Source organism: Acaromyces ingoldii (genome assembly GCF_003144295.1).
Source record: "Acaromyces ingoldii strain MCA 4198 unplaced genomic scaffold FA10scaffold_1, whole genome shotgun sequence".
NCBI classification, from domain to species: Eukaryota; Fungi; Basidiomycota; class Exobasidiomycetes; order Exobasidiales; family Cryptobasidiaceae; genus Acaromyces; species Acaromyces ingoldii.
Genome location: NW_020290247.1, coordinates 460,456 through 482,117, shown reverse-complemented (window position 1 = coordinate 482,117; position 21,662 = coordinate 460,456). Strand labels below are relative to the sequence as shown.

Genomic DNA, 21,662 nt, shown 5'->3' with positions numbered 1-21,662 from the left:
GAGGATTCTTCGACGAGGCTTCTTCGACGCAGGCGGCTCTTCGTTGGCTGCGAGAAGGTGAGGAAGAGGGCAAGACGCTGAAGAAACACCGTCTCTTATATCTGAGATCTGGTTATCTTTGTTGCGCACTGGACAATCAGGTATGGCCGCACATATGAATCCGACAGGATGTGGGACACGGCGAGTTCTCCTCGCCTCAGTCCAAGCCTCCTCTGTGCACCGCAAGGCTGCTGCTTTGGACACATTTCCCCTATCTCTGGATGCCCTGACCACTCCGGATTCACACTGCCATTTTTCTACCCAGAGCGAACTCTGTGGGTAGCTTGGCGCCCGCCGTGCAACAATGCTATCTTGGCTCGTCAACACATACCGACCCTACATGATGCGAAGAACAGCGCGCGCACGCCTTTCAGAGATAGCGGACTATTGTCACTACAGCAAAACTTGACTCTTGTGAAGACGACGACGGGTCAAGGTCCGTCATTGCCTTGGGCACGAAGAATACAGGTCAGTAATCACAATCGTGCAGCACCCGTCACGGAGTACGATGAAGGAAATACAGTCGCAATATGCCATTCCGCCTGTCCCACGCTTCACCAGGTACAGACCAGCTTGGAGAGACGAGACCAAGAGCAGCTGAAGTCCAATGCATGGACGTGGGCGGAAGATGAAGTTGCGTGCTGTCAAGATGTGATCTTATCGTGATAGCACAGGCGCCAAAAGAAAGCAAGGGGCCCCGAGTGGGTCGCAATCGCGTGCGCCGGTCCTGGATCTACCAATTCGATTACAATGGGCTTGTCGGTCGAGCCCCTCTCCTCTACAATTTTTAAAAGTAATTTGCGTGAGGCAACAAAAGAAATCAAATTTTTCCACTTCTCTGGGCCTGGCCTGACAGCCAAGGAGCCCGCGCCTGCTAAGCCCAGCCCAGCCCCAGCCCAGCCCACCAGCCCAGCAATTGAGCAAGCGTGACGACTACTACTAAGTCGTAGAACAGCTCAACTCAGCTCCTTCTCGTCGACTACGCCTTCAAGCACTCTTCCTCTTCTACATTTCCTGGCTTGTCTTCGTCTCTGCCCTCCTCGTGGTCCGGCCCGCACGCCTTCTGTCTTCCTTTGATACCTCTGGACACCCAGTCTTCGGCCTTTTTTGGATTGTATTTTGTCGGTGCGACCACGAGCGGTGTTTGGACTCGAGTATACGATCTCCTCGGCTGGACGACCTATCAAAGCCAACTAGCCAGTCACAGCGCCGACCCCTGCAAGCAGGCAAGCAAGCAAGCAGGCAGGAGGGCTGCCACACAATACTCTTCGCCTCTCTCACTCGAAGGTGGGGAGTCGACACCTTGCTGCTGCTATTTACTTTCGGCATCTCCGCTCCGCCGTCGGTCGCGTCTGGCCGGCATAATCTGGTTTCCGGTTGCACAAGAGGTTGCCTGACCACTGTTTGGTTCAGGCCCACAGACTAGGACGCTTTCGTTCCTCAGCTTGGGCCTGTGTTTGGTGCGAGGCCGCGAGGCTGCGCAAACTGTCTAAAGTCCGACGTGACATTGCCGCCCGCCATCAGCTCAGCCAAGCATTGCTGCCCTCGAGTCGTCGGCTTCTCATCCGTGATCCAATCCACCGCCCGACGCCGTCTCTCTCTCTCTCTCTCTCCCTCTAATCTTCCCTACCTGCTGCCCCCCTTTTCTCACTTTCAGCCTCTGCGTAAACATCACTTCGTTTAACCACAGCAACATTTCCGACTTGTTGATTGGCTCAGGCGTCATCGTCGATCTCGGAGGCCGCTAGACCCTCCCCTCGCTCCTCTTTCTCCTCCTCACGATTCTCATTTCGTTCTCGAGGCGGATTGCGAGGAGAAGAGGCTCGCTAGGTGGCAAACATGCGCGAGTCCAACTTCAGCAACCCGGCCCAGAACAAGGCCTGCATTTGCATTTCGGCCGCCGTCTATGATCGCAGAGGTAGGTTTTTGCTCGCCACACGGCCGTGAATGAAATAGAGAGAGCCCACCGAGACACTGACACGAACATGGATCATGACAGCCATCGACTGCACGGCGACGTTGCCGCTCATCAACTCGCTCAATCACTTGGCCTATCTCACGTCGACATCACCGCGCATCCGTGAGATGCTGACGCTCGATGGTGGCCTGGAGAAGTTGATTCGCATCCTGCGCCAGACGCCTCGCGCACCTACGCAGCCCAACATGCGTGGCGTCATCACAAAGGAGATGCAGGGCGTGTGGAAATGGACGCTGGCGTTCCAGTGCGTCGTCAACATTGGTGTGCGTGGCAGCGAGAACGTCCGGACGAGGGTGGTGGAAGCGGGCATTGTCCCCGTCACGCTCAAGGTGCTCGAGAGCTACCTCTACGTCTCGGAGGCTCTCCGCGACGAGCGAAGGAGAGAGGCCAAGCGCGAAGAGGCAAAGCAGAGGGCAAGAGAGGCTCAGGCGGCCGCGAATGCGAGTGCAAATCGGTTTGTCGCGGCTGAGTCGTCGAGCTCCCCGTGGACATCGACGGCCGTCACTCCAACGGCCACCTCTGCGCCGACGCAGCGAATCGATGCGGATGATGCACCAACACCACCGTCTGCACTAGGTCACAATCATCACCATCACCAACAGCAGCAACAGCAACAGCAGCACTCGCAGCGGCAGTCGCGACCGCAAGCATTGCCACCGCATCAACAGCAACAACAGCAGCGCCTTTTACAGAGCCAAGAAATGAGCGCACACCGTCACCAAGTGCTTCAGGAACGCCTCGAGGTCGCGCCGATAAGTCACAGTGTCGAGGCCTCGATGGCAGACTCGTCTGTCAACGATGATTCTGACTCAGGGCCGAGCCAGGGCGACGGTGCATCTCAAGGACAGGCAGGCTTGGCCTCGGAAACTCGTCCCACGACGCCAGCAGAGGTGGTTGCGGCCTCATCTGTCCTTGTCAATGTCTCGAGTGACTTCATTGACGCAACATCAGCACCGTCGCAGGGCACTGACAGCCCCAGCCGAGATGCAGACCGTCCCGGCAGACCAGCGAACCCGGTTCCCATTCTCGCTGCGCGCCTTGACGCAATGCCAATCGACGCCAATGCCATCGACGAAGCAGCAACGCCGCTGTCGGTCACCGTCTCTCCTTCGTCTTCGTCTTCCAGCATCAATGCGGTCTCGACGGGCCCATCGACGGGCCTGTTCGCTGAGAACTCCAACAGGAGGCGGCGAGGCGGCGTCGCTAGCGAGCGCGATCGGGATCGCTCAAGCGACCTCGATTCGATCATGCCCTCTGGCACATTGACCAACGTGAGCTCCGTGGAGGACCTCGGTGCAGGCAGCGGCAGCGGCAGCGATGCGGACATGTTTGGAGAGGAGGCTGAGGGGGAAGACAGCGAGATGGACATCAATCATTCCCGGAGCCAGGCCACGGAAGAGGAGGGGGAAGACCGTAGGACGCCTAGGCCGCCGCGAAGAGCGCTGGTGCCTTTGGCCAGCGAGAGCCAGGAACGACTTCCGGCGCCTTCGACCTGGCCCAACACTACCACTGCAGGTGCCGTTGAGCCCGTACGCCAGGATACTGTCATCCCGCGGCGGTCTGGCGCAAGCCATCCCTCAGGCAGTGGCACTGCGATCACCGCCACGCTCAACGCGGGCAACGGCGGCAGCAACATCGGTGGTACCACTGGTGGCACCCATCACAGCATGACGACGCCACAGGCCAGAAGCGATGCCACTCGGCCTTCTGGCTCATTCATGGCCACGTCCCGAGCCTCGTCGAGGTCGCAAGCACGCAACGATGACATTGACACCCCACAGACTGCGCGTCCCCACAGCCATCACCATGCTCATCACCACCACCATCATCACCACCATCACCACCATCATTCTTCGCAGCGAGCGAGAGGTGACGCAGCACCAATTGTCTCACCCACAGACATGATCTTTCGAGAAGAGGAGGTGCTGCTGAGTCTGCAGTTGCTCGCGTACCTGTCCAAGTACGCCCACGTCCGCGCTCTCTTCCACTCGGAAATGTCGACGATGAACTTCAACGAGAGGCTCAACAATCCGGTCAAAGACAACGAAGAGAGCTGGCAGCCCAATGCGCCGCCGAAGCGCAACGTGTTTTCCATTGCTGAACGCTTTACCATCCGCTCTTCGCGCACGGGGGCCGCCTACTTTGCCTCACCCGATTCGAAGGTGGCGCCTGAGATCCAGTACTGGGCAGGGGTGATCATGCGGAATGCCTGCCGAAAGGACGAGTCGCGAGGTGGACTGCGCCAGTGTGCCAACATGCTGTGCGGCAAGTGGGAGTCGCAGCCGAGAGAATTTGCAAAGTGCCGGCGGTGCCGGAAGGCAAAGTACTGTTCTAAGCAGTGCCAGAGTAAAGGGTGGCAGATGGGCCACCGCTTCTGGTGCAGCGCCCGCTCGGACGAAGAGAATGCAGAGAAGGAGAAGGAGCGCAACAAGCTGGGCACGACACCTCTCGCTCTGGCGCCAGACGCCGCTGCTGCAGGTGGAGACGCTGCCCAGGCACAAGGTCTGGATCGAAGCCAGCCCCGGATCCCAGGGCATGCACAAGCCCATGAGGACGCTCGTCAGGACAGAGTTTTCAGTGATGCTTCTCGCACTAGCCAGGAAGGAGAAATGTCGACTAACAGCGACGAGAGAGAGGTGCAAAATCAAGAGCACCAAGAGCAGCCGCTGCAACAGCAACAGCAACAGCAACAGCAACAGCAACAGCAACAACAACAAGCGGCTGTGGCACCGCCCAACGTCGACAGAACCGAGCTCGATCGACGGCCACATGGATTTCCAAATGAGACAGGTCTCCGACTTCCTACTCGCCTCGCTGCCCTGCAAGGCCGGCGCAGGCCCTCTGCCATTCCGCCTCATCTCATGAGCTCCGACGACGGTCCCTCACCTTCGGGTCGAAGCCGTACTGTGTCTGGTACGTCGAGCGGAGGAGAAGCATCGGACATGAGTGACGACGAGGCGATGGATCGTGCTTCGAGAAGGGTCGTGGCTTCCACGGTTTCTCCGGCCCATCGCAGCCCGGGGCAGCGTCTCGCCGAGCTTCCGTCTGCCAATGAATCAGAGGGCGAAGGCGGTCCACCAATGCCGCCCACGAGGCTCGACTTGGCCGGTAGACCCTTGCCGCCTCCCGTCATCGCTCGGCACGACGGTGGTGTCGACATTGCCAACGAGGAGATGCTCGAGAATGGAACACCAGATGGCAACGATGCCGCTGTCTTTGGACGGGGCGACTTTGACCAAATGATTTGGCGAGGTCACACGCCTGTCCCAAATGCCACGCATCTGGCCGCTGCGCAGCGAAGCAGAGTCACCGAGGATGCAGACTACCCATCGTCTTCTTCATCGGCCCATCAGCAGGCCGAAGCAGGCAGCCAGGAGATGTCGTCGAGACGCCGGAGCAGCGCATCGCGAAACATGGGTCACCGCCGATCGGTCGATGAGAACGATATGCTGCTCTCTTCTGGTGGTTTGCACGCACAGACAAGTGGCAGCAGCACGAACAGCTCCCCCGCGACTCGCTTGCCAAGCGAGCAAGGCCTTCACGCGCCTGTGCCTCGCCAAGCACACAGGTTCGCCAGCGTCAATCTGAGCCAGGCATCTCCTGGGCCCGGAGTGCATTCACGCACCCCCCTTGGGACGTACATCAACGCAGGCACCTGGTCGTCGTCACCTGGGGCTATGCCGCATTCCTTTTCTGGTCCGAGGTCCATGTCGGGCATCCCTGCAACAGCCTCAGCTTCAACGACAGCTCCGTCGCTCTCGAGGAGCTTCGAAGGGCAGCAGCTGCATGCGCCAGCCTCTGCCTCGACGACTCGCCTCGAGGATCTTGGCGCCATCGCTGCTACTTCGACGGGCAACGGTGGATCCAATGCACGAGCAAGATCCCAATTCGATTACGCAAATCGTCTCTATTCGTCGTCAGTACCGAGGCCAGCTTCTGGTTTGGCTAGCGCACCGGCCGTCACGGCGGATTTTAGCCACCAAGGTGGCAGTGAGGCAGCTGCCGAAGAAGAGAATGACATGGATCTCGACGATGGCGCAGAGCGAAGGGACGACCCTTTCCTCGTACCCAACTCTGTCCAGGAGCTCCTCGTCGAGGCGGACCGCCAGCACAATCTTCGTCTCCATGGCAGGAACGACGAGAACCAGGGCATGGACCTGACTTAGAAGATGAAAGGAAGGGCGTTTGGCCGATTGCCGTTTCTGTGTTCTACATCCTTGTCGTCAGTCCTCCATTACTCTCTTCCTCTTTCCCCCACTCCTCATGTAGCTCATGTCTTGGGTGTATGTCTTTCTAATCCCCCGTACATCTATAGCGTCGTCCTCTTGCCACAATTACCTTATTTTCACTCAATCAAAGTCCCGTTTCACAATATGATTTGCTTATCCTCGCTCTCCCACCTTCTTTCTTCTGCCCGCCTTCGTGAATCAGCGATGATGAATGGACGAATGGATTAGCAGAGTATGTCAGAGCGCATCTAATGTTGGCGGTGGTTGGCAAAAGGGACTTGCCCAGGCGATCGGGCAAGAAGATGCGCTCCAGGAAGGCTCCTTGTCCCCCTCCAGCTTTTGCTCCTTCTCAGCCGTAGTTGAGCCTTTTTGAAAAAGGAAACATCCTTTAGTGTACGGTCCTTTGCCTTTGACAGAGCGAAGAGACGAAGAGGAAGCTCTCTCACCTGAAGATGTCGTTGAAAACAAAGTAGGAGCCGCCCTCGGGGTTGAGAATGAACGTCTGGCTGAAGCGCATGGGCTGGGGCGAGTCGTCGACCTTTTGCAACAGGAGATGTGGTCAGCACAAAGAGGGCAGCGACAGGACGGGAAGCCAAACGAGGAATTGTCGGTGTCCCCCGACGAGAAGGGACAAGACTCACGACAAGGGCGCCCGTGACCATGACGGCCAGGGAGGTTCCGTCAGCACCGGTCGGTTGCGCGTCCCGCGTCTCGACCTTGTGCTGCACACGCTGGAAAGGAAGGCTCTGCAGATCGGTATCGCGTGCAAGGGAGTCAGCGAGGCAAAGTCTCATGGTGAGCAAGTCGGCCTGGGGAAGCTAGGCTCACCTGAAGCTTCTCGACGATGGCCGCTGCACCCTGCAGCTGCGTGCCCTCGAAGGTGAGCATCGAGTTGCCCCGCTGTCGTTCACAGAGGAGGTCAGTGACGGCTGCACAAGTCTCGAGGGAAGTTGAGACCCACGTAGAGGTTGACAAGACCAGCTCGGTCCGAGTCGAATTGGTTGTAGTAAAAGTCGGTGAACTGTCACGTCGCTTACCGCTTCAGCACCTGTGATGGGCCTGTCCCGTCGGGTGCGAAAGAGACTCTCACCTGCTGCGCGATAGCCTCCATGGTGACGCGGATCTCCTATGGACAATGGTCTGTGTTGGTAAATGGAAGCGATGGAAAAAGTCGATAGCTTCTTTCTTCCTTGCTTGCCCAGCCTTGTCCACCCAGTGGAGATGAGAACACAGACACGTGGCAGGCTAGCCTACTCCCGCACAGACACACACTCTACACCTTTGGTTCCTAGCTCATTGAATCTGGTCTCATCCTCTCTATAGGCAGACGAGACGATAGAGCCGATGGAGATGGCAATGGACACAAAACGGCAAGGATGACGAAGCCAGGGCCTTCTTAAAATATCTCGAGCTTTGTTCCCAGGCCGAGGTTGAACATCCAAGTAAAGCTGCCAATTTTGACGCGCGCCCGTGGAGAAGACGAGGAGAAAGTTGACATGTCGCGCTCTGAGGCGTGATAACTGACGCAATGGAATCCTAGCTGATGGGCTCGGCCAGTCGGACGAGGCCGCTGCACCTTCTGTTCTGGGGTTTGGTCTTCGTTCTTGAAACTCGTTAAAACAGCTGGGCTTTGCCCACTCCCTCTGATCTCCATCACCAACTCGGAGGTTCCTGCTAGCCGGGTCCTCTTCCGCTCTCTTTTCTCTGCCCCTCGTTCGCTACAGCTCCCCTTACTCCTTCTTCTCAGCAGATCCTACTGGCTAGGACACCTGTTGATTCCCCTTTTGTTCCCTTGTTCTTATCATCCTGCACCCTCATTTCCTTCTTTCGATCTGAATCACTTCGTCTCGCCGTCACTTTCAAGCTCGCACAGGCCGGTCGTGAGTAGCGACGGTCTTTGGAACACTGCAAGGGGAGGAAGAGGGGCGCTGACTCCAGGTACACAGCCTGATAGTATCTTTCTCGCAAGATGGTGCAACTGTCCCTCCGCTTCCTGAACCTCTTCATGGTGCTCGTCGCCATCGGAGCCTTTGACCTCTCCGATCAGCAGCGCTCTTCCTCGTCCTCCTCCTCTTCGACAAAGTCCTCTTCTTCTGCCGTCTTCGCGGCACCCGTCACGAATGGACACAGCTTTCAGCCTGTTCATCGTTCCGACAAGGCCCGCGTGGGCATCGTGCTCAAGAGCGGCTCGTCGGCCGAAGGACTTAATAAGAGTGGAAGTGACAAGAGGATGGAGAAGCGCCGCAAGGCCTTTCTGAGGCGTGGAGGGCAGGCTGCCTTCAAGGCTGCCGAGCCAGCGTCGGAAAGGCAAAAGGCTTCGGCCTTCAAGGGCTTCGAGGTGGCCCACCACGCAAAACAGCGCCAGACGCTTTCGCTGCGAAAGCTTCGCCACAGCGGCAAGCAGGGCAACCCGCTTATGGTACGTCTAACTTTCTGTCTGGGCACACGAGAAGGGGAGAAAGCAAACTGACACAAGGACGGCGACAGATGCTGCAACACCACATCAATCGTGCCAACGCCAAACTGGCCATGATGCGGCGAAGATCGATGCCATCAAAGGAGGACCTGCACGCGGCGCTCCAACAGCGCAAGCGCAGTATCCTCGCCTCTCGAGACCCATCCCCACCCCAAACGAGTCAGAGGGCCATGCAGCTGGGGTCCTCCGTCGGAGCCGATCGCAAGCGAAGATCTTCGACGTCTCAGCAGCAGCACCCCGAATACAAGTTTGCGTCGGGAAAACACGGCCGTATTGGCGTCGTTAACAAGAGCGTTAACGAGGGGCACCACAAGAGGCTGGTCGGTGGCCTTCTCGGGGGCATCTTGGGCGGTGGCAGCTCCCCACAGCAGCAGCCTCAGCAGCAGCCCACCGCTGCCTCCCCAGCGCCATCTGCGCCGTCTACCACCAATTCCACCAGCTCCAGCGCTAGCTCCAGCTCCAGCTCCTCGTCTTCTTCCACCAAGGCTGCCGCGAGCACCACGGCGAAACCCACGTCAAGCCAGGCTGCACAAGCCACCCCTACCAAGGCGAACAAATCGAGCAAGGCCACGGAAAAGGACGGCAAGAAGGCGAGCAAGAAGGAGGGCAAGAAATCCGCCGCGGCCGTCGCTGCCGCCACTGCCTCTCCCTCCTCTGGCGGCTACTCCAAGTCGGCCCTCGCTGCGGCCAACTCCAACGAGCTGCAAAAGGCTGCCGATCCATCGGCCGAAGACAGCCTCGGCCTCGACATTGAAGCAAACGACGTTGGCTACGTCGCCACCGTCGAGATTGGCTCCAAGAAGCTTCCCTTCAGGATGCTCATCGACTCTGGCTCGGCCGACACTTGGGTGCCCCAGGCGCCTTGCAAGCAGTGCAACAGCCACCAGAAGCTCGGAACGAGCACCTCTTCGACGTTCAAGGCCGGCAACGAGAAATTCTCCATCACCTACGGCACCGGTGATGTGTCCGGCACACTGGGCCAGGACGATCTCATGATTGCTGGCCTGACGCTCAAGAACCACACGATGGGCATCGTCACACAGGAGTCCGACGACTTTAGCGATGCCTCTGTGCCCTTTGACGGTCTGATGGGACTGGCAAAGGAGCAGCTCTCCAACTCGGGAACGCCGACACCCATCGACAGCCTCTACACCGACAAGCTCGTCCCTGCTCCCGTCATGGGCTACCATCTCGGTCGAGCTGCAGACGATGACAACGATGGCGAGGTCACCTTTGGCGGTGTCGATGCTACAAAGTACTCGGGCGACCTGATTGAGATTGACAATGTCTCTGACCAAGGCTTCTGGGAGATTCCCGTTGAGGGCGTCAGCTTCGATGGAAAGGCTATCAGCGAGCTCGCGTCTGGCAAACAGAGGACGGCTATTCTCGACACGGGCACGACGCTGATGATCATGCCTACGCCCGACGCAGACGCAGTCCATGCGGCCATCCCGGGTGCCAAGGCGGACGGTCAGGGAGGCTACACGATTCCGTGCACCACTGATGCTGGCCTCTCGTTCAAGTTTGGAGGCAAGGAGTGGCCCATCGTGGCAAGGGACATGGTCTTCTTGCCAGTCGACCAGAACAATCTCCAGGGAGAGTGCGTCTCGGCCATTAGCGCGGGCACCGTCGGGGGCGACTACAAGCTTCTGCTTGGCGCGGCATTTTTGAAAAACGTCTACTTTGCTACAAATGCCCAGACGAACAGCGTCGGCCTGGGCGTACTGGCCAACTCAACTGCTACGGCTTCGCAGCAGCAAAAGTCGGCCAAAAAGGCCACGTCTTCGAGTCATTGAAAGAGACGGAGCGAGATCCGAAATTATACACTTCCTTCCTTCATTTCCGTTTCCTCCAATACAATACATACCGTATTACATTTGCCTCTGTCCCCGCTCTGTGCTGAGCCGATCTGAGCCTCATTCATCGCACAGCGGAGAGGCCTGGGCATATAGCTCTTGTCGGCGGCTGAGCAAAATTTAAGTCGCGGACTGTAAGTCCAGAAAGTGCGGCGCCTCTTGACAGTGCTTGGCGCGCCTTCTGAGGCTTTTTTGCAACTGGTCCACGCGGCAGATGCTTCTTTCAGTGGGTAGAAAAGCGCTCATCCTGAGCTTGAATCGACTGGTCAAATTCCTAATCTGCCCAGTCTTTTTTAATTGGACTGAATCCGACTTTTAAATATTCGAGTCCGTTCCGCGAGCCCGTCCACACGACACTCAGACTGCCGTGTGCGCCCGACACTGTCCATGTGCCCTGTAATGCTAAATTCCCTCGATTTCCCCTAGATGCACAGCGCCTTGACCACAAGTGGCGTTGGTAGAAACGCTCCGATATTGCCGCGAGGGAGTGCATATATAAAGAGCCCTGTCACCACCTCATCACCTCCTCCCTCCCACCAGCAACCCATTGCACACGCTTCTCCTTCACGAGCTTCGCACTCTTGCCACATTACTTCTACCACAACTTTGCCACTCCACCCCACCACACCACAACAAAGATGGCCGTGAGTGCCCAGGTTGCTCCAGATCTCATTTATGACCCACTAACGCCATCTCTGCGTGCTGCACAGTGCACCTGCGCAAAGGACGCCAACGGAAAGTGCGGCTGCGGCGACAAGTGCACCGTGAGTAGCCTTTGGCTAGACATCGCTTTTCTCCTGTCTTTACTCAAATTTACCCTCTCCTCCTGAGCCAGTGCCCCAAGGAGACTGTCACGAACGCTTCGTGCAACTGCAAGGAGAACTGCACCTGCAATCCGTGCAAGTGCGGCACGTCCAGCAATTAGATCAAATCTGCCTGTCCTCCCACTTCGTCATGCGGCTGGCGCCAAAGGGGAACGCAAACACCCCGCCAGCCATAGACTGACACGGGAGCATAGCTAAGCCAACATATTCTCACTATCTTGTACATCAGCTTTTCAGAACGTCTGGCGAAGCCATTTTTAACCCATAATACAAATGATTCGAGATAAGATTTCCTCCATCGTGTCTGCAGGCGATGCCTATATGTCTTCTCCAATCGTGGCAGACAGCAACGTCGGGTCACTTATTGGCATCCGTCTTGTGTGGATGGGTGAAGAGCCTCCCGACAGCTTTGTGGAGAAGCCACTCTTCCCTATAGTATTTTCTTCTCTCTTTTCGCCTAGAGGGTCCTTGACTGGTCGGAAAAAATAAAATAAAAGCACGCTGATCCAAGAAATCTGATCTCACGTCTTTGCCACAAAGCGACAACTGCATCATAACATCCAAAGTGCTTGCTAATTCAGCATGATACTCGTACCAACCCGACAGCGGCTAGCGTATGGCCTTCAGCGGTCGGTGATGGCGTCAGCCTCATCATCATCATCATCGTCGTCGTCGTCTTCGTCTCGCGTCCTGCAAAGACATTTCTCGTGCACGCCGCGCGTCAGCAACGACCGACGGGACGATGGCCACGATGGCGGGCTCTTCTCAAGACCAGGACCTCCCCCGCTGCCGCCAAAGGAACAGCGAGAGTTTGAGCGTCTTGTCCGCGAAAATGCCAGTGCGTGGCGTGTGACCTGGCCTGGCCCGATCGTGGTAGTTTTCAGACATGACTGACTCACGATGTCCGCCCTCCCATCAGACAAGCTTCAATTCAAGCCTGCTTCGGCGCAGTCGTCAGAAGCCGACGCCATCCACCCGCAAGACCGGCCAAAGCCCTCGCCAGACTTTGAAGGTGACACAAATCCGCAAACAGGCGAGATTGGAGGTCCCAAAAAGGAGCCCTTGCGGTGGGAAAAGGAGTGGACCTACGGTGGACGAGCAACGGATTTCTGAAGCAACAGTCAACCGAAGATCATACCCTGAAGATCAGACAGGCGGCCGAACTGTGTCTTGACGGAAGGTAGAGAAAGTATAGATGTACAGAAGAGCACTTGAATGGTACTTTTACGTCGTCGTAGGCATGAAGTGGTCGTCGTCTTCAGCGATGTAGACGTAGCCTTCCTCAGTGAGCGAGTTGCAAGCGGAGCTAGAAAAAGCGAGGAGACTATAATCAGCCGCGAATGAAAAGGCAAAGCTTGAGGGAAAGGGCGACTCACCGAATCTTGTCCTTGGGCACATTGCTGAGTCTCCTCGTGATGGCGTCAATGGACACGCCCTCGCCATCGTTGGCAGCGGCCATGGCTTCAATGATCTGCAGGACCTTGCGCTGGAAGGGGTCTTCGACCTGCGCATTCCCCACGCTGGCCATGTTGACGTCGCCACCATTCTGGTACGCCTTTGCATCGCCGTCGGCAGCCTGCGTTTATAGGTGTGAGATCTCTTCTCACTCGTCGGTTCAGATCGACTCACCGCTCCACCGCCCCGAGTCAATTGGAGATGCACATAGGCGGCCTCCAACTTGTGAAAGAAGATCTCGTTGAAATCGGTAATGGGACGAATGAGACTGGCCTGCAGTGCTCGCCTCTGGTTGAGAGTCTTGAGGGAGCCGGTGACGCGAACGTATTTGTTGACCCTGGTGTGAAGATGTCGTCAGACAACACAAAAAGCCTGGCCACACTCCGCGACCACTCACTCCAGTCCCGCATCCTCGCTCGGGTCTTCAGACTGGTTGTCGAGCCATTGGCGGACGTCAACAGTCCCCGTCCCATCCTCGATGTTGTACTGGTAGTTAGTGGGATGCTTGGCGATGTTCCTGATCATGCCAACAAACGTCAACTGCAAGGAAAGAGGAGCCACCCTTAGTACCGTGCACTGCGACCACACTATGGTGAGGGTGAGAGGAGATTCGAGACACTCACCTGGTTCAGCTCCTGACCATCCAATAGAAGCTCAGCGTCGGTGTGCGCCTGCTGTACGCTGTTAATCTGGCGAATCGTAACTGGCCTCAGGGTGTTGCTTCCTGACCTCTGTAAAACAATTCCGGGTAATCAGCTCCGTCCGTATGACTGTATGGCATGAATGATGTACCTTTGCACCATCGCCACCGGGCGATCCCTGGCTGTTCGCCATAAACCCTCCTCCGCCACCGCCACCACCAGTGGTGTAGTTCTGCCCATAAGGGCCACTGTCGAAGCCTGCGACACATGGCGACTCAGCATGGAGATCCAGCATGCAATTTGAACTTGACCTACCGTTCATAGTGGCTGGACCCCTTTGTATGTCCTTTCTGATGGGAAGAGATGCTGCGGTGGGGACGAACTCTGCGTGTGTTGACCTCTCTATGCGTCGTCGTCGTCGCAGTGGAGAGGAAGAAAGTGTTGGTACGACCGACGCGCGCCTTTTCAATAAGGGCGACGCGACTCTTCTTTTGCATTGAGTGACACAAACTGCGTCAGAGAATGACCGACTCTATTTTGTATTCCTTCACAGGCCTCCTGCGACGACATCAACGCCGTTCTTACTCCTTCTTCCACGACGACGACGACATCCTCCGAGCCCGCTCATTCGCATGCTTGAGCGCCTGGGATCATCGCCTGGATTCCACAGAATATCTTTTCGCTTTACTGTCGTCGCCTGCTTGCCGACCGCATCGCTCAGAATGGCGTCTACGTCGACGGCCAAGCAGCCTCCATGGCGCCTGCCCAAACCGGAGCCAGGCTGCGAAGAGCCCAAGCTCAAGGTCTACAACAGCTTGACACGATCCAAGGTGGACTTCATTCCCATGAATTCAAAGCACGTCACATGGTACAATTGTGGTCCAACGGTGTACGACTCCAGTCATATGGGCCATGCCAGGTGAGTCACGTTGGCCGTTTCTGAGCAGTCTTGGTCTGCTTGCTTATACGACAGACATGGGGCAACCAGGAACTATGTGACTCAGGACATCATTCGTAGAATCTTGCGTGATTATTTCGGCTACAGTATTCACTTTGTCATGAACATCACCGACATTGACGACAAGATCATCCTACGAGCGCGACAGTCGCACCTCCTAGATGCCTTCAGGCAAGCTCACAAGACGAAAGGTCTCACCAACGATCTCGTCGCAGAGGTCCGTCAGGCATGGTCGGCCTACTTCAAAAAAACGCTCAAGAAGCTCGCGCCATCTCCACCGGCCGGCGAGCCTGCCGACCCGGAAGATGAGGCGGCATGGGAGGAGATTTCGAGGAGGAGGGTGCAGGACGACAAGTGGCTCAAGGAGGCGAGCGAGAAGGAGCCGAAATTCTCAATGTGGTACAAGGCTCTGGTAAGTTTCTTTCATCTACTCTGCCTCATGTCTGGAGCCCTAACGTTGTTGGTCCTGTCCAGGACACCTCGCGGCAAGCCATCATTGCAGCGACGATGAGCACCACTGCGGGAGACAAAGGCGGCGAGGCTGCTGCTTCACTCATCGACGCCTCTGCTGACATTCTCTCGTCGAAGCTGGATGCAGAACAGGGCCACACCCTCAGCGACCCAGCCATCTTTCGGAAGCTGGCTGCTTACTGGGAGGGCGCCTTTTTCGACGACATGAAGCGTCTCCACGTCGAGCGGCCGACGACTTTGACTCGCGTAAGCGAGTACGTGCCCGAGATCGTCGACTTTGTCCAGAAGATTATCGACAACGGCTACGCATACGAAGATGTCGGACCGGGCGAGGGCAAAAAAAATGTATGGTTCGATACCAGGGCATTTGACGGGGCCAAGCGAAAGAATGCCTCGTCGGAAGGAGAGGAGGCGGGAGAAAGCCAGGAACATTCGTATGCGAAGTTGGCACCCTGGAGCAAGGGAAACAAGGACCTCCTCGAAGAGGGCGAAGGCTCGCTCTCAACCGGTGCTGCCACCGTCGCGGGCAAGCGAGCACCCTCAGACTTTGCCCTTTGGAAGACCTCCAAGCCTGGAGAACCGGCCTGGCCCTCGCCCTGGGGTCCGGGGAGACCGGGGTGGCACATCGAATGCTCTGTCATGGCCAGTGAGGTCCTCGGCACTCGTATGGACATCCACTCTGGTGGTGTCGACCTCATGTTCCCGCACCACGACAATGAGATTGCCCAAAGCGAAGCCTACTTCGACAGCGACCAGTGGGTAAATTACTTCTTCCACACTGGCCACCTGCACATCGAAGGTCTCAAGATGTCCAAGTCGCTCAAGAACTTCATCTCCATTGATGAGGCCCTCGAACGCTTCTCGGCGCGGCAGCTCAGGATGGCATTCTTGCTGCAGCCCTGGAGTTCCAAGATGGACTTCAAGGAGTCGGCTATGGCCGAGGTCCGCAATGCAGAGAGCTCATTCAATGTGAGATCGCGGCGCGGTTCTGCGCGTGTCTCCTCCTGTCTTATTCTCATACTGACCAATGCTCTCTCGCAGAATTTCTTCTCTGCAGCACGGGCCAATCTGCGGGAAGCGCGATCGAGAGGCGAGAATTTCTCTGACGGCGCACACCATTACGGCGATGCCGAGAGGGAGCTCATGAGCGCGCTGGCTGCAGCCCAGGAACAATTCCGAAGGGCCATGTGCGACAGTTTCGACACGCCTGCGGGCATGCAGGCTCTTCTCGACGTCGTTTCCAAGGCGAATGTCTACGAGAGGAGTCGGGCGCGCAAGGAAGTCAATGTCGGCACCGTCGAGGCCGTGGCTCGCTTCGTGGGCGACATGCTGAGGATGCTGGGCCTGGGCGAGGGTGCGGTGCGAGAAGGCGACATTGGCTGGGGCGAAGCAGCAAAGGCAGGCGAGGCAAACGGCAACATCAACGTGAGTAGAGGTATCAGACAACAAAAGAGGATTCAGGCTTTCGCTGACAAGAATCCCACATCAGCAAGAGGAGCTGCTCATGCCCTATCTTCGTGCCCTCTCGACCTTTAGAGATCAGGTGCGAGCATTGGCCAGGTCAAAAGCGCCACATTTGGATCTGCTCAAGCTTGCCGATGGCCTGCGTGACCAAGACATGGTCGATCTCGGCGTCGCTCTCGAGGACCAAGAGGATGGGAAAGCCCTCGTCAAGCTCGTCCCTGCAGAGCAACTTCAAGCAGCCCGTGACGAAAAGGAAAGGGCAGTGGCCGAAAAGGCTGCTCGCAAAGCTGAGGCGGCCGCAAAGGCTGAGAAGGACCGTTTGGAGCGTTTGGAAAAGGGCAAGGTGGCCCCTGCCAGTATGTTCAAGGCGCCTCAGCCAGGCTCCGAAGAGTTCGGCCAGTGGGACGACCAAGGAATCCCAACGACCGACAAGGAGGGTAAAGAGATTAGCAAAAAGAGGAGGAAACTCCTCGAGAAAGAGTACGAAAAGCAGGCAAAGCTTCACCAGGACTATCTCTCATCACTGTCATCCTAGACCACGCAAACAACAGTAGTAGCAGCACCTGTGGCTTTTGAAGAGCTCTGGCGGTCTGTGCCTATTCCGATTTGCTCGGACTTCGACGAAAGGCCCGGATGATCGGCCAAGCCTCAGAAAACCTTATCAATATATTGATTCTTCATATGCATTTCACATTCCCCGAATATCTTGTCTCAACGAGCTTATTTGCAAAAGCCAGATGTTCCCACCCTTGAGACTAACGAAAAATCGTCGCAGCGGAATTTAATTCGCCCTTTCCTTTGGTCGCTGAGGAGATCTGTCTCAGATTCTGTCGTCGTCAAAGTCCCGTCTCTCATGGGAGCAGAGACGATGGGGGCCTTGCAACGTGTGCTGCGAGCGTGCTGGAACATGGAATATGTTTTCACTTTGTACCTGTCTGCAAGAGCTAGCACCACAGCAATATAGATGAAGTACGCACTGACTACTATTCACGCGTATAACACCGCTTTACTAATTCTTCTCAGGACAGTCTAGCGAGATTCCAGCTCCCGTCTGACCTAGCGCGTTGCGCAGCCCGCGTTTGCTTTCCGAATGCGGGAGCGTCTCGATCTTTTGAGCCTTTACAAAGCGACAGGTCTCCCTCTCCGTTTGAACTCAGTGGATGAATGGTAAGGAGAGACCCCATGGAGAATGCATTCCCTCTTTCCATTTGCCCGCGCACACATGTCTCACTGAGCAACTCGTCGTCAGAGGTAGTCGCGCATAGAGTCCGAGAAGGGAAACTATTGCGGAGCAAGCGTGTGGAATACCTTCCATTGCTCTCTTCACCTGGCTCGATCGGCTGGCTGGTCAAGTGGTCTTCGTAAGCAGGGGCCAGCAGAGAGACGAGTGTGGCAGTCACCATCGAAGCCGCTACTTTATCCGGATGCGCGCATAGTTTGTTCTATCACCAGCTGCACCACAGAACCGGACCGTCTGCCGTCTTACCTCTTTGTCTCTCCTCCAAACCCCCTAGCCCTTGCTTCATCTTTGTTTCAGCTCGGACTTCGCCTCATCACCGTCTCATCGTCACCGCAGTCCTTGTTCATCAGCGATACCCATCCGAGCAGGCCAACGCCCACATGATCCGATCAGCGTAAATTTGGGTCCGTCATCTCCTTCGATCTTTCCTGGCCGGTCGAAGTGACGATCATTGCGGGCTTGGAGGCGGTGGCAGCGTCGGAGGTGGCGCCATGACGATGATGCGTATCACCAAGGACATGGTGGGCGTCGTCCTGGGTCAGATGACGAACCATGGTCCATTCCCCGACTCGATTCTCCAAGAGATGCAGGGCGATCCTCAGGGCGCTTCTGCCCAGGCGCTTCGACACCTCGACAGCTTCACCCACGCCCACTTTGCCTTCTACATGCCTGCCAATTACTTTATCCAGAATGCGGCCGCGGGCAGCTGGGTTGCTCTGCTCATTGTTCTTGGAGGTGAGCAGTACTTTAGATCTGACCGTCAGCATACATGGGTCACTGAATAACTCTTTCGCAGCCGCTATTTTGACAAAGAGGATTTTCGACAAGGCCTTTTGGCTCTTCAAGTTTCAGCGAAGGTCGGAGGGCGTCTACATTGTGGCAAGTATTCACCGTCATGTATCGGCTTTGCGAAGAAGGGCTGACAAATTGCTGCAGCCAAATGCGCTCAACACCTTTCTGCTCTTCGAAGGGTGCTTTGCCCTCATTTGGATCGTATTCATCACCATGCAGTATCTATCATACGATCGGCATCGTGATAGTCTTCAACACCATCTCGGCGTCTTCAACCTCATAATTTGGTGGCCGCTGTGGATCGGTGCCTTTTTCGCCGGATGGGGTTCCTTCTACACGGCCCCCGGCGCCCTTGATAAAGGGCCGCTGAGCTCGAGCCGGTTGGGACGTTTTGTACCACGTCCGCTCCTTGTCAACATCTTCTGCTTGGGCACGCCCATCCTCCTCATCATTTCTCTTATCCCTTCGATCGTCTTGACGCAGAGAAGCCTCGGCCGCGCCATCGACATCTATGACGTCTTTCGCAAAGACATTCTTGCTGCCGCGGCCTCCGCATCGCCTCTGGTCTCGAGAGATACGGCCGACATGTTCTTGCAGAGAGCCAGCGATATCTGGCAGATGCAGACAAGGACACATTACTACATGTCAATTGGCTATGCCATCTGGCCTGTCTGGGCAGGCCTCTTTCTACTCTTTTACATTCCTGCTGGTGGCTATCTGGCCTGGCTTGTTTTCAACCAGGTTCGCCGTCAACGGGCACTGCTCATCGACCTCGACCGCAAGCAGCGAGAGACGATGAAGAAGGAGCCTCGGGAGGAAGACGGCCCTGCGCCCCTCGTTTTGGCAAATGCTGCTGGTCCCGGTCAAGTGCCCCTCTTGTTCCAGCCCCTTTCATCGTCGCAAGAGTTGGGAGAGGAAGCTCTCACGGTGGTCGGTGAAGGAGAATGGCCCATGCACCAACAGCCAAGGCACCAACAGCCGGAGACAAAGGGTCAAATGCAGCAGCAGCAGCAGCAGCTACAGCAGCCATTTGCTTCACCACCCGTAACACCTTCGACGGCCGTGACAAATTCGGACAACTCCGAAGGTCACGAAGTCTTCTTTCCTGCACTTAAGCCCGAAGTGCAAAAGAGGGCGACGCGCAAGGTGACGCAGAGAAACGGCACGCCGGCCTCTCGCTATCGTTACCTGCGGCGATGTTTTGTCAACCTCACCGTCCTTTACGTCAGCATCGTCCTGGCTGCGGCTGTCTACCTGGCCGTGTCTGCGTCGTTGGCTCGTTACCTTTACGAGATGAGCATTCGTGGACCAGAAGACATCACCAACCTCGTCTATGCCGTCTGTCTGGCTACGGCGTGGTGCAACGTAACATTCGGGACGGCTACCTTCTTTGCCATCTTTTCAAGGTTTCTCGATCCAGCCAACGCACCTTATCGCGAAGATGACTTCTCCTCCAAGGGGCAAGGACACAAGCGTTCGCCCTTTGCCTTTCGTGCGGGGACTGGAGGATCCAAGACCTTGGCTGGCCCAAGCCCTCACGACAAGACCAGGACTTTGCCCGCCGTTCCGGAGAGCGTGGGCCAGACGATTGATTCGACATTGCAGTCGGTGTCGATCTCGAGAAGCGCATGGGATCAGCAGCAGCAGCAAGCCCCGGACGGCAAACCAAGAGCAAAGACGATGATGAGCTTCCGCATCATGAGGGATGCTGGTCGCTCTGGAGCCCTTTTGCTTCGGCCGACGGGCGACCAATTGGCCAGCCAGGCCTCTTTCGGGCAGCCAGATTCTGCCAATGTATCGACGCACGGAAGACCGAGCGCGGACGAGTCAGGTGCTAACACGCCAAGAATGGCAGCAAAGCGCAAAAAGTCGCGCACCAATCGACATCGCGGCGTAGGCGATGAGGCATCCTCTTCCTTCATCATGGAGGAGTACGCATCACAGACGAGCTCAGCTAGATCCTATCGCGAAGGTCGGACCGTCTACTACCCTACGCCCTTTGGACCAATGCCTGCTCCAGCGCCCCCAGAACCGAACCCTCTTCCACCGGAGAGATCGCCACCTCGAACGCCAATTCGGGCCGACATGCCCGGAAGCCCGGCAGGAACATCTTCACCTGGCAGCAACGAGAGCTCGGAACAGCATCAGAGAAAGCACAAGAGCTCAAAGAGCCTCAGCAAGAGTCGGTCCAACGAGCACACGGAGATCTTGGGCGATCTGTTGCTTCTGCAGAAGAAGACTCGGTCGCCCACAGGTCCCTCGTCAGCTGGCTCGGCAGTGGCTGCATCAGCTGCTTCGGGTGGAATGCCCAGGACACCGAGCTTGTCGTCCAACAATGTTTCGCCTTTTCTCAGCACCCCTCCGAGAAAGGAGCGAAGCGCCTGGGTAGCCAGAGAATGGGCGAATCAGCCAGGGTCTTCGAGCCATTGGTCGACTCTTCCCCAGCCTCCTCAACCCTCATCACCAACCGCTCGCTCGTCTTCTGCATCTCTTGTCACGAGCCCCTCCCTCCCTTCCGCTCTTGGATTTAATCGAGCCACCAGCACGCCCCACATGAGAAGCTCGGCTCCCTCTCCCGGCGAGTTCCACACACCACCATCCTCGCAGACAGAGCTCGATCCGCTCTCGAATGGCAATCAGTCGTCAGTGCCGCTGGCGGCGGGAACTGCTCTCCAACGAAGCGGTTCTGACCAAGGTTTGACGTCGCCATTGCCCACTATGGAAATGCCCTCCTTCCATTCTGCACGATCCGAGTCTGCAAATTGGTCTCCGTCAATGATCAAGCTGAGCCCCAGGCACTCGAAGAGGGAATCGCTTGGGGAGCCTGCTCCGCCGCCAGCCAATCCGATTCCAGCCGCACCTCGACAATCGGTGTCTGTGACCCCATCTTCTTCATGGTCACCAGGAGCCGGAGGAGGTCTTGGTCTAGCGCATCTGAGGAGGGGCTCGTCTACTCAGCTGAACCCTGATGGCCATGACAACCACGCATCTACGTCCCGTGTCTCTCCACAAAAGCCAACGGTTCCATTCGTGGCGCTCGATTTGCCGCCGAGCCGACGACGAGACATGGCGTCCAAAGCAGCGACGACTTCGTCGCCAGCTCTGGATCAATCGAGACCTCTTCCCTCTCTTCCTTCCACTTCCCAGACCCGCTCTTCCCTTTTGCATTCTTCTGTTCTGTTGGACGGCGTGGATCTGGGCGGATGGAAGAGAGAAGATGATGTTCAGGTGCGCTCTGA

At 56.9% G+C, this 21,662-nt stretch overlaps 9 protein-coding genes across 9 annotated transcripts; 6 read left to right on the top strand and 3 right to left on the bottom strand.

The window, feature by feature from the left end:
• Positions 1 to 1,007: 1,007 nt before the first annotated feature.
• FA10DRAFT_5918 (hypothetical protein) lies at positions 1,008 to 1,623 on the bottom strand. Its single transcript, XM_025525589.1, has one exon. It carries the CDS (start codon positions 1,366 to 1,368, stop codon positions 1,045 to 1,047), a length of 324 nt encoding a protein of 107 aa, XP_025379989.1. The 5' UTR covers positions 1,369 to 1,623; the 3' UTR covers positions 1,008 to 1,044.
• Positions 1,624 to 1,878: 255 nt separating this feature from the next.
• Positions 1,879 to 4,407, top strand: FA10DRAFT_218340 (hypothetical protein; the record flags this gene model as incomplete). Its single annotated transcript, XM_025518521.1, has 4 exons — positions 1,879 to 1,957; positions 2,039 to 2,367; positions 3,799 to 4,050; positions 4,180 to 4,407. Coding segments are annotated over 4 exons (888 nt in total), but the record flags the coding sequence as incomplete, so codon positions are not given.
• Positions 4,408 to 6,150: 1,743 nt separating this feature from the next.
• FA10DRAFT_263543 (nuclear transport factor 2) lies at positions 6,151 to 7,393 on the bottom strand. The gene is made up of 6 exons (XM_025520260.1): positions 7,337 to 7,393; positions 7,208 to 7,267; positions 7,075 to 7,146; positions 6,888 to 6,992; positions 6,693 to 6,784; positions 6,151 to 6,611 (listed from the first exon to the last, which is right to left on the bottom strand). The coding sequence occupies exons 1-6, from the start codon at positions 7,355 to 7,357 to the stop codon at positions 6,596 to 6,598; spliced, it is 366 nt and encodes a 121-aa protein (XP_025379987.1). The 5' UTR covers positions 7,358 to 7,393; the 3' UTR covers positions 6,151 to 6,595.
• A 607-nt stretch (positions 7,394 to 8,000) lies between these two features.
• FA10DRAFT_263541 (acid protease) lies at positions 8,001 to 10,684 on the top strand. Its single transcript, XM_025520259.1, has 3 exons — positions 8,001 to 8,126; positions 8,193 to 8,665; positions 8,734 to 10,684. Exons 2-3 carry the CDS (start codon positions 8,216 to 8,218, stop codon positions 10,516 to 10,518), a joined length of 2,235 nt encoding a protein of 744 aa, XP_025379986.1. The 5' UTR covers positions 8,001 to 8,126; positions 8,193 to 8,215; the 3' UTR covers positions 10,519 to 10,684.
• A 532-nt stretch (positions 10,685 to 11,216) lies between these two features.
• FA10DRAFT_282470 (hypothetical protein) lies at positions 11,217 to 11,503 on the top strand (the record flags this gene model as incomplete). The annotated part of the gene is made up of 3 exons (XM_025523778.1): positions 11,217 to 11,222; positions 11,289 to 11,342; positions 11,414 to 11,503. The coding sequence occupies 3 exons, from the start codon at positions 11,217 to 11,219 to the stop codon at positions 11,501 to 11,503; spliced, it is 150 nt and encodes a 49-aa protein (XP_025379985.1).
• A 424-nt stretch (positions 11,504 to 11,927) lies between these two features.
• On the top strand, positions 11,928 to 12,665 carry FA10DRAFT_263540 (hypothetical protein). The gene is made up of 2 exons (XM_025520258.1): positions 11,928 to 12,240; positions 12,322 to 12,665. The coding sequence occupies exons 1-2, from the start codon at positions 12,039 to 12,041 to the stop codon at positions 12,513 to 12,515; spliced, it is 396 nt and encodes a 131-aa protein (XP_025379984.1). The 5' UTR covers positions 11,928 to 12,038; the 3' UTR covers positions 12,516 to 12,665.
• FA10DRAFT_263538 (replication protein A, subunit RPA32) lies at positions 12,551 to 13,891 on the bottom strand. Its single transcript, XM_025520257.1, has 7 exons — positions 13,814 to 13,891; positions 13,650 to 13,756; positions 13,481 to 13,588; positions 13,255 to 13,397; positions 13,032 to 13,194; positions 12,779 to 12,978; positions 12,551 to 12,708 (listed from the first exon to the last, which is right to left on the bottom strand). The coding sequence occupies exons 1-7, from the start codon at positions 13,818 to 13,820 to the stop codon at positions 12,627 to 12,629; spliced, it is 810 nt and encodes a 269-aa protein (XP_025379983.1). The 5' UTR covers positions 13,821 to 13,891; the 3' UTR covers positions 12,551 to 12,626.
• Positions 13,892 to 13,952: 61 nt separating this feature from the next.
• Positions 13,953 to 17,118, top strand: FA10DRAFT_263536 (hypothetical protein). Its single transcript, XM_025520256.1, has 5 exons — positions 13,953 to 14,417; positions 14,487 to 14,868; positions 14,931 to 15,896; positions 15,969 to 16,352; positions 16,417 to 17,118. Exons 1-5 carry the CDS (start codon positions 14,221 to 14,223, stop codon positions 16,924 to 16,926), a joined length of 2,439 nt encoding a protein of 812 aa, XP_025379982.1. The 5' UTR covers positions 13,953 to 14,220; the 3' UTR covers positions 16,927 to 17,118.
• A 1,004-nt stretch (positions 17,119 to 18,122) lies between these two features.
• FA10DRAFT_282466 (hypothetical protein) lies at positions 18,123 to 21,392 on the top strand (the record flags this gene model as incomplete). Its single annotated transcript, XM_025523777.1, has 4 exons — positions 18,123 to 18,366; positions 18,428 to 18,507; positions 18,568 to 21,065; positions 21,119 to 21,392. The coding sequence occupies 4 exons, from the start codon at positions 18,123 to 18,125 to the stop codon at positions 21,390 to 21,392; spliced, it is 3,096 nt and encodes a 1,031-aa protein (XP_025379981.1).
• Between the last annotated feature and the right edge of the window lie 270 nt (positions 21,393 to 21,662).

Coding starts and splice junctions, on each gene's coding strand:
- FA10DRAFT_263541 (XM_025520259.1), top strand. CDS start 8,216: ATGGTGCAACTGTCCCTCCGCTTCCTGAACCTCTTCATGGTGCTCGTC. Junction 8,666..8,733: donor AGCAGGGCAACCCGCTTATG/GTACGTCTAACT, acceptor GGACGGCGACAG/ATGCTGCAACACCACATCAA.
- FA10DRAFT_263543 (XM_025520260.1), bottom strand. CDS start 7,357: ATGGAGGCTATCGCGCAGCAG. Junction 6,993..7,074: donor CCATCGTCGAGAAGCTTCAG/GTGAGCCTAGCT, acceptor ACCGATCTGCAG/AGCCTTCCTTTCCAGCGTGT. Junction 6,785..6,887: donor TGGTCACGGGCGCCCTTGTC/GTGAGTCTTGTC, acceptor CTGTTGCAAAAG/GTCGACGACTCGCCCCAGCC.
- FA10DRAFT_5918 (XM_025525589.1), bottom strand. CDS start 1,368: ATGCCGAAAGTAAATAGCAGCAGCAAGGTGTCGACTCCCCACCTTCGA.
- FA10DRAFT_263538 (XM_025520257.1), bottom strand. Junction 13,398..13,480: donor ATGGTCAGGAGCTGAACCAG/GTGAGTGTCTCG, acceptor CTTTCCTTGCAG/TTGACGTTTGTTGGCATGAT. Junction 12,709..12,778: donor GTGCCCAAGGACAAGATTCG/GTGAGTCGCCCT, acceptor CGCTTTTTCTAG/CTCCGCTTGCAACTCGCTCA.
- FA10DRAFT_263540 (XM_025520258.1), top strand. CDS start 12,039: ATGGCGTCAGCCTCATCATCATCATCATCGTCGTCGTCGTCTTCGTCT. Junction 12,241..12,321: donor TCTTGTCCGCGAAAATGCCA/GTGCGTGGCGTG, acceptor CCCTCCCATCAG/ACAAGCTTCAATTCAAGCCT.
- FA10DRAFT_263536 (XM_025520256.1), top strand. CDS start 14,221: ATGGCGTCTACGTCGACGGCCAAGCAGCCTCCATGGCGCCTGCCCAAA. Junction 15,897..15,968: donor ATGCAGAGAGCTCATTCAAT/GTGAGATCGCGG, acceptor GCTCTCTCGCAG/AATTTCTTCTCTGCAGCACG. Junction 16,353..16,416: donor AGGCAAACGGCAACATCAAC/GTGAGTAGAGGT, acceptor ATCCCACATCAG/CAAGAGGAGCTGCTCATGCC.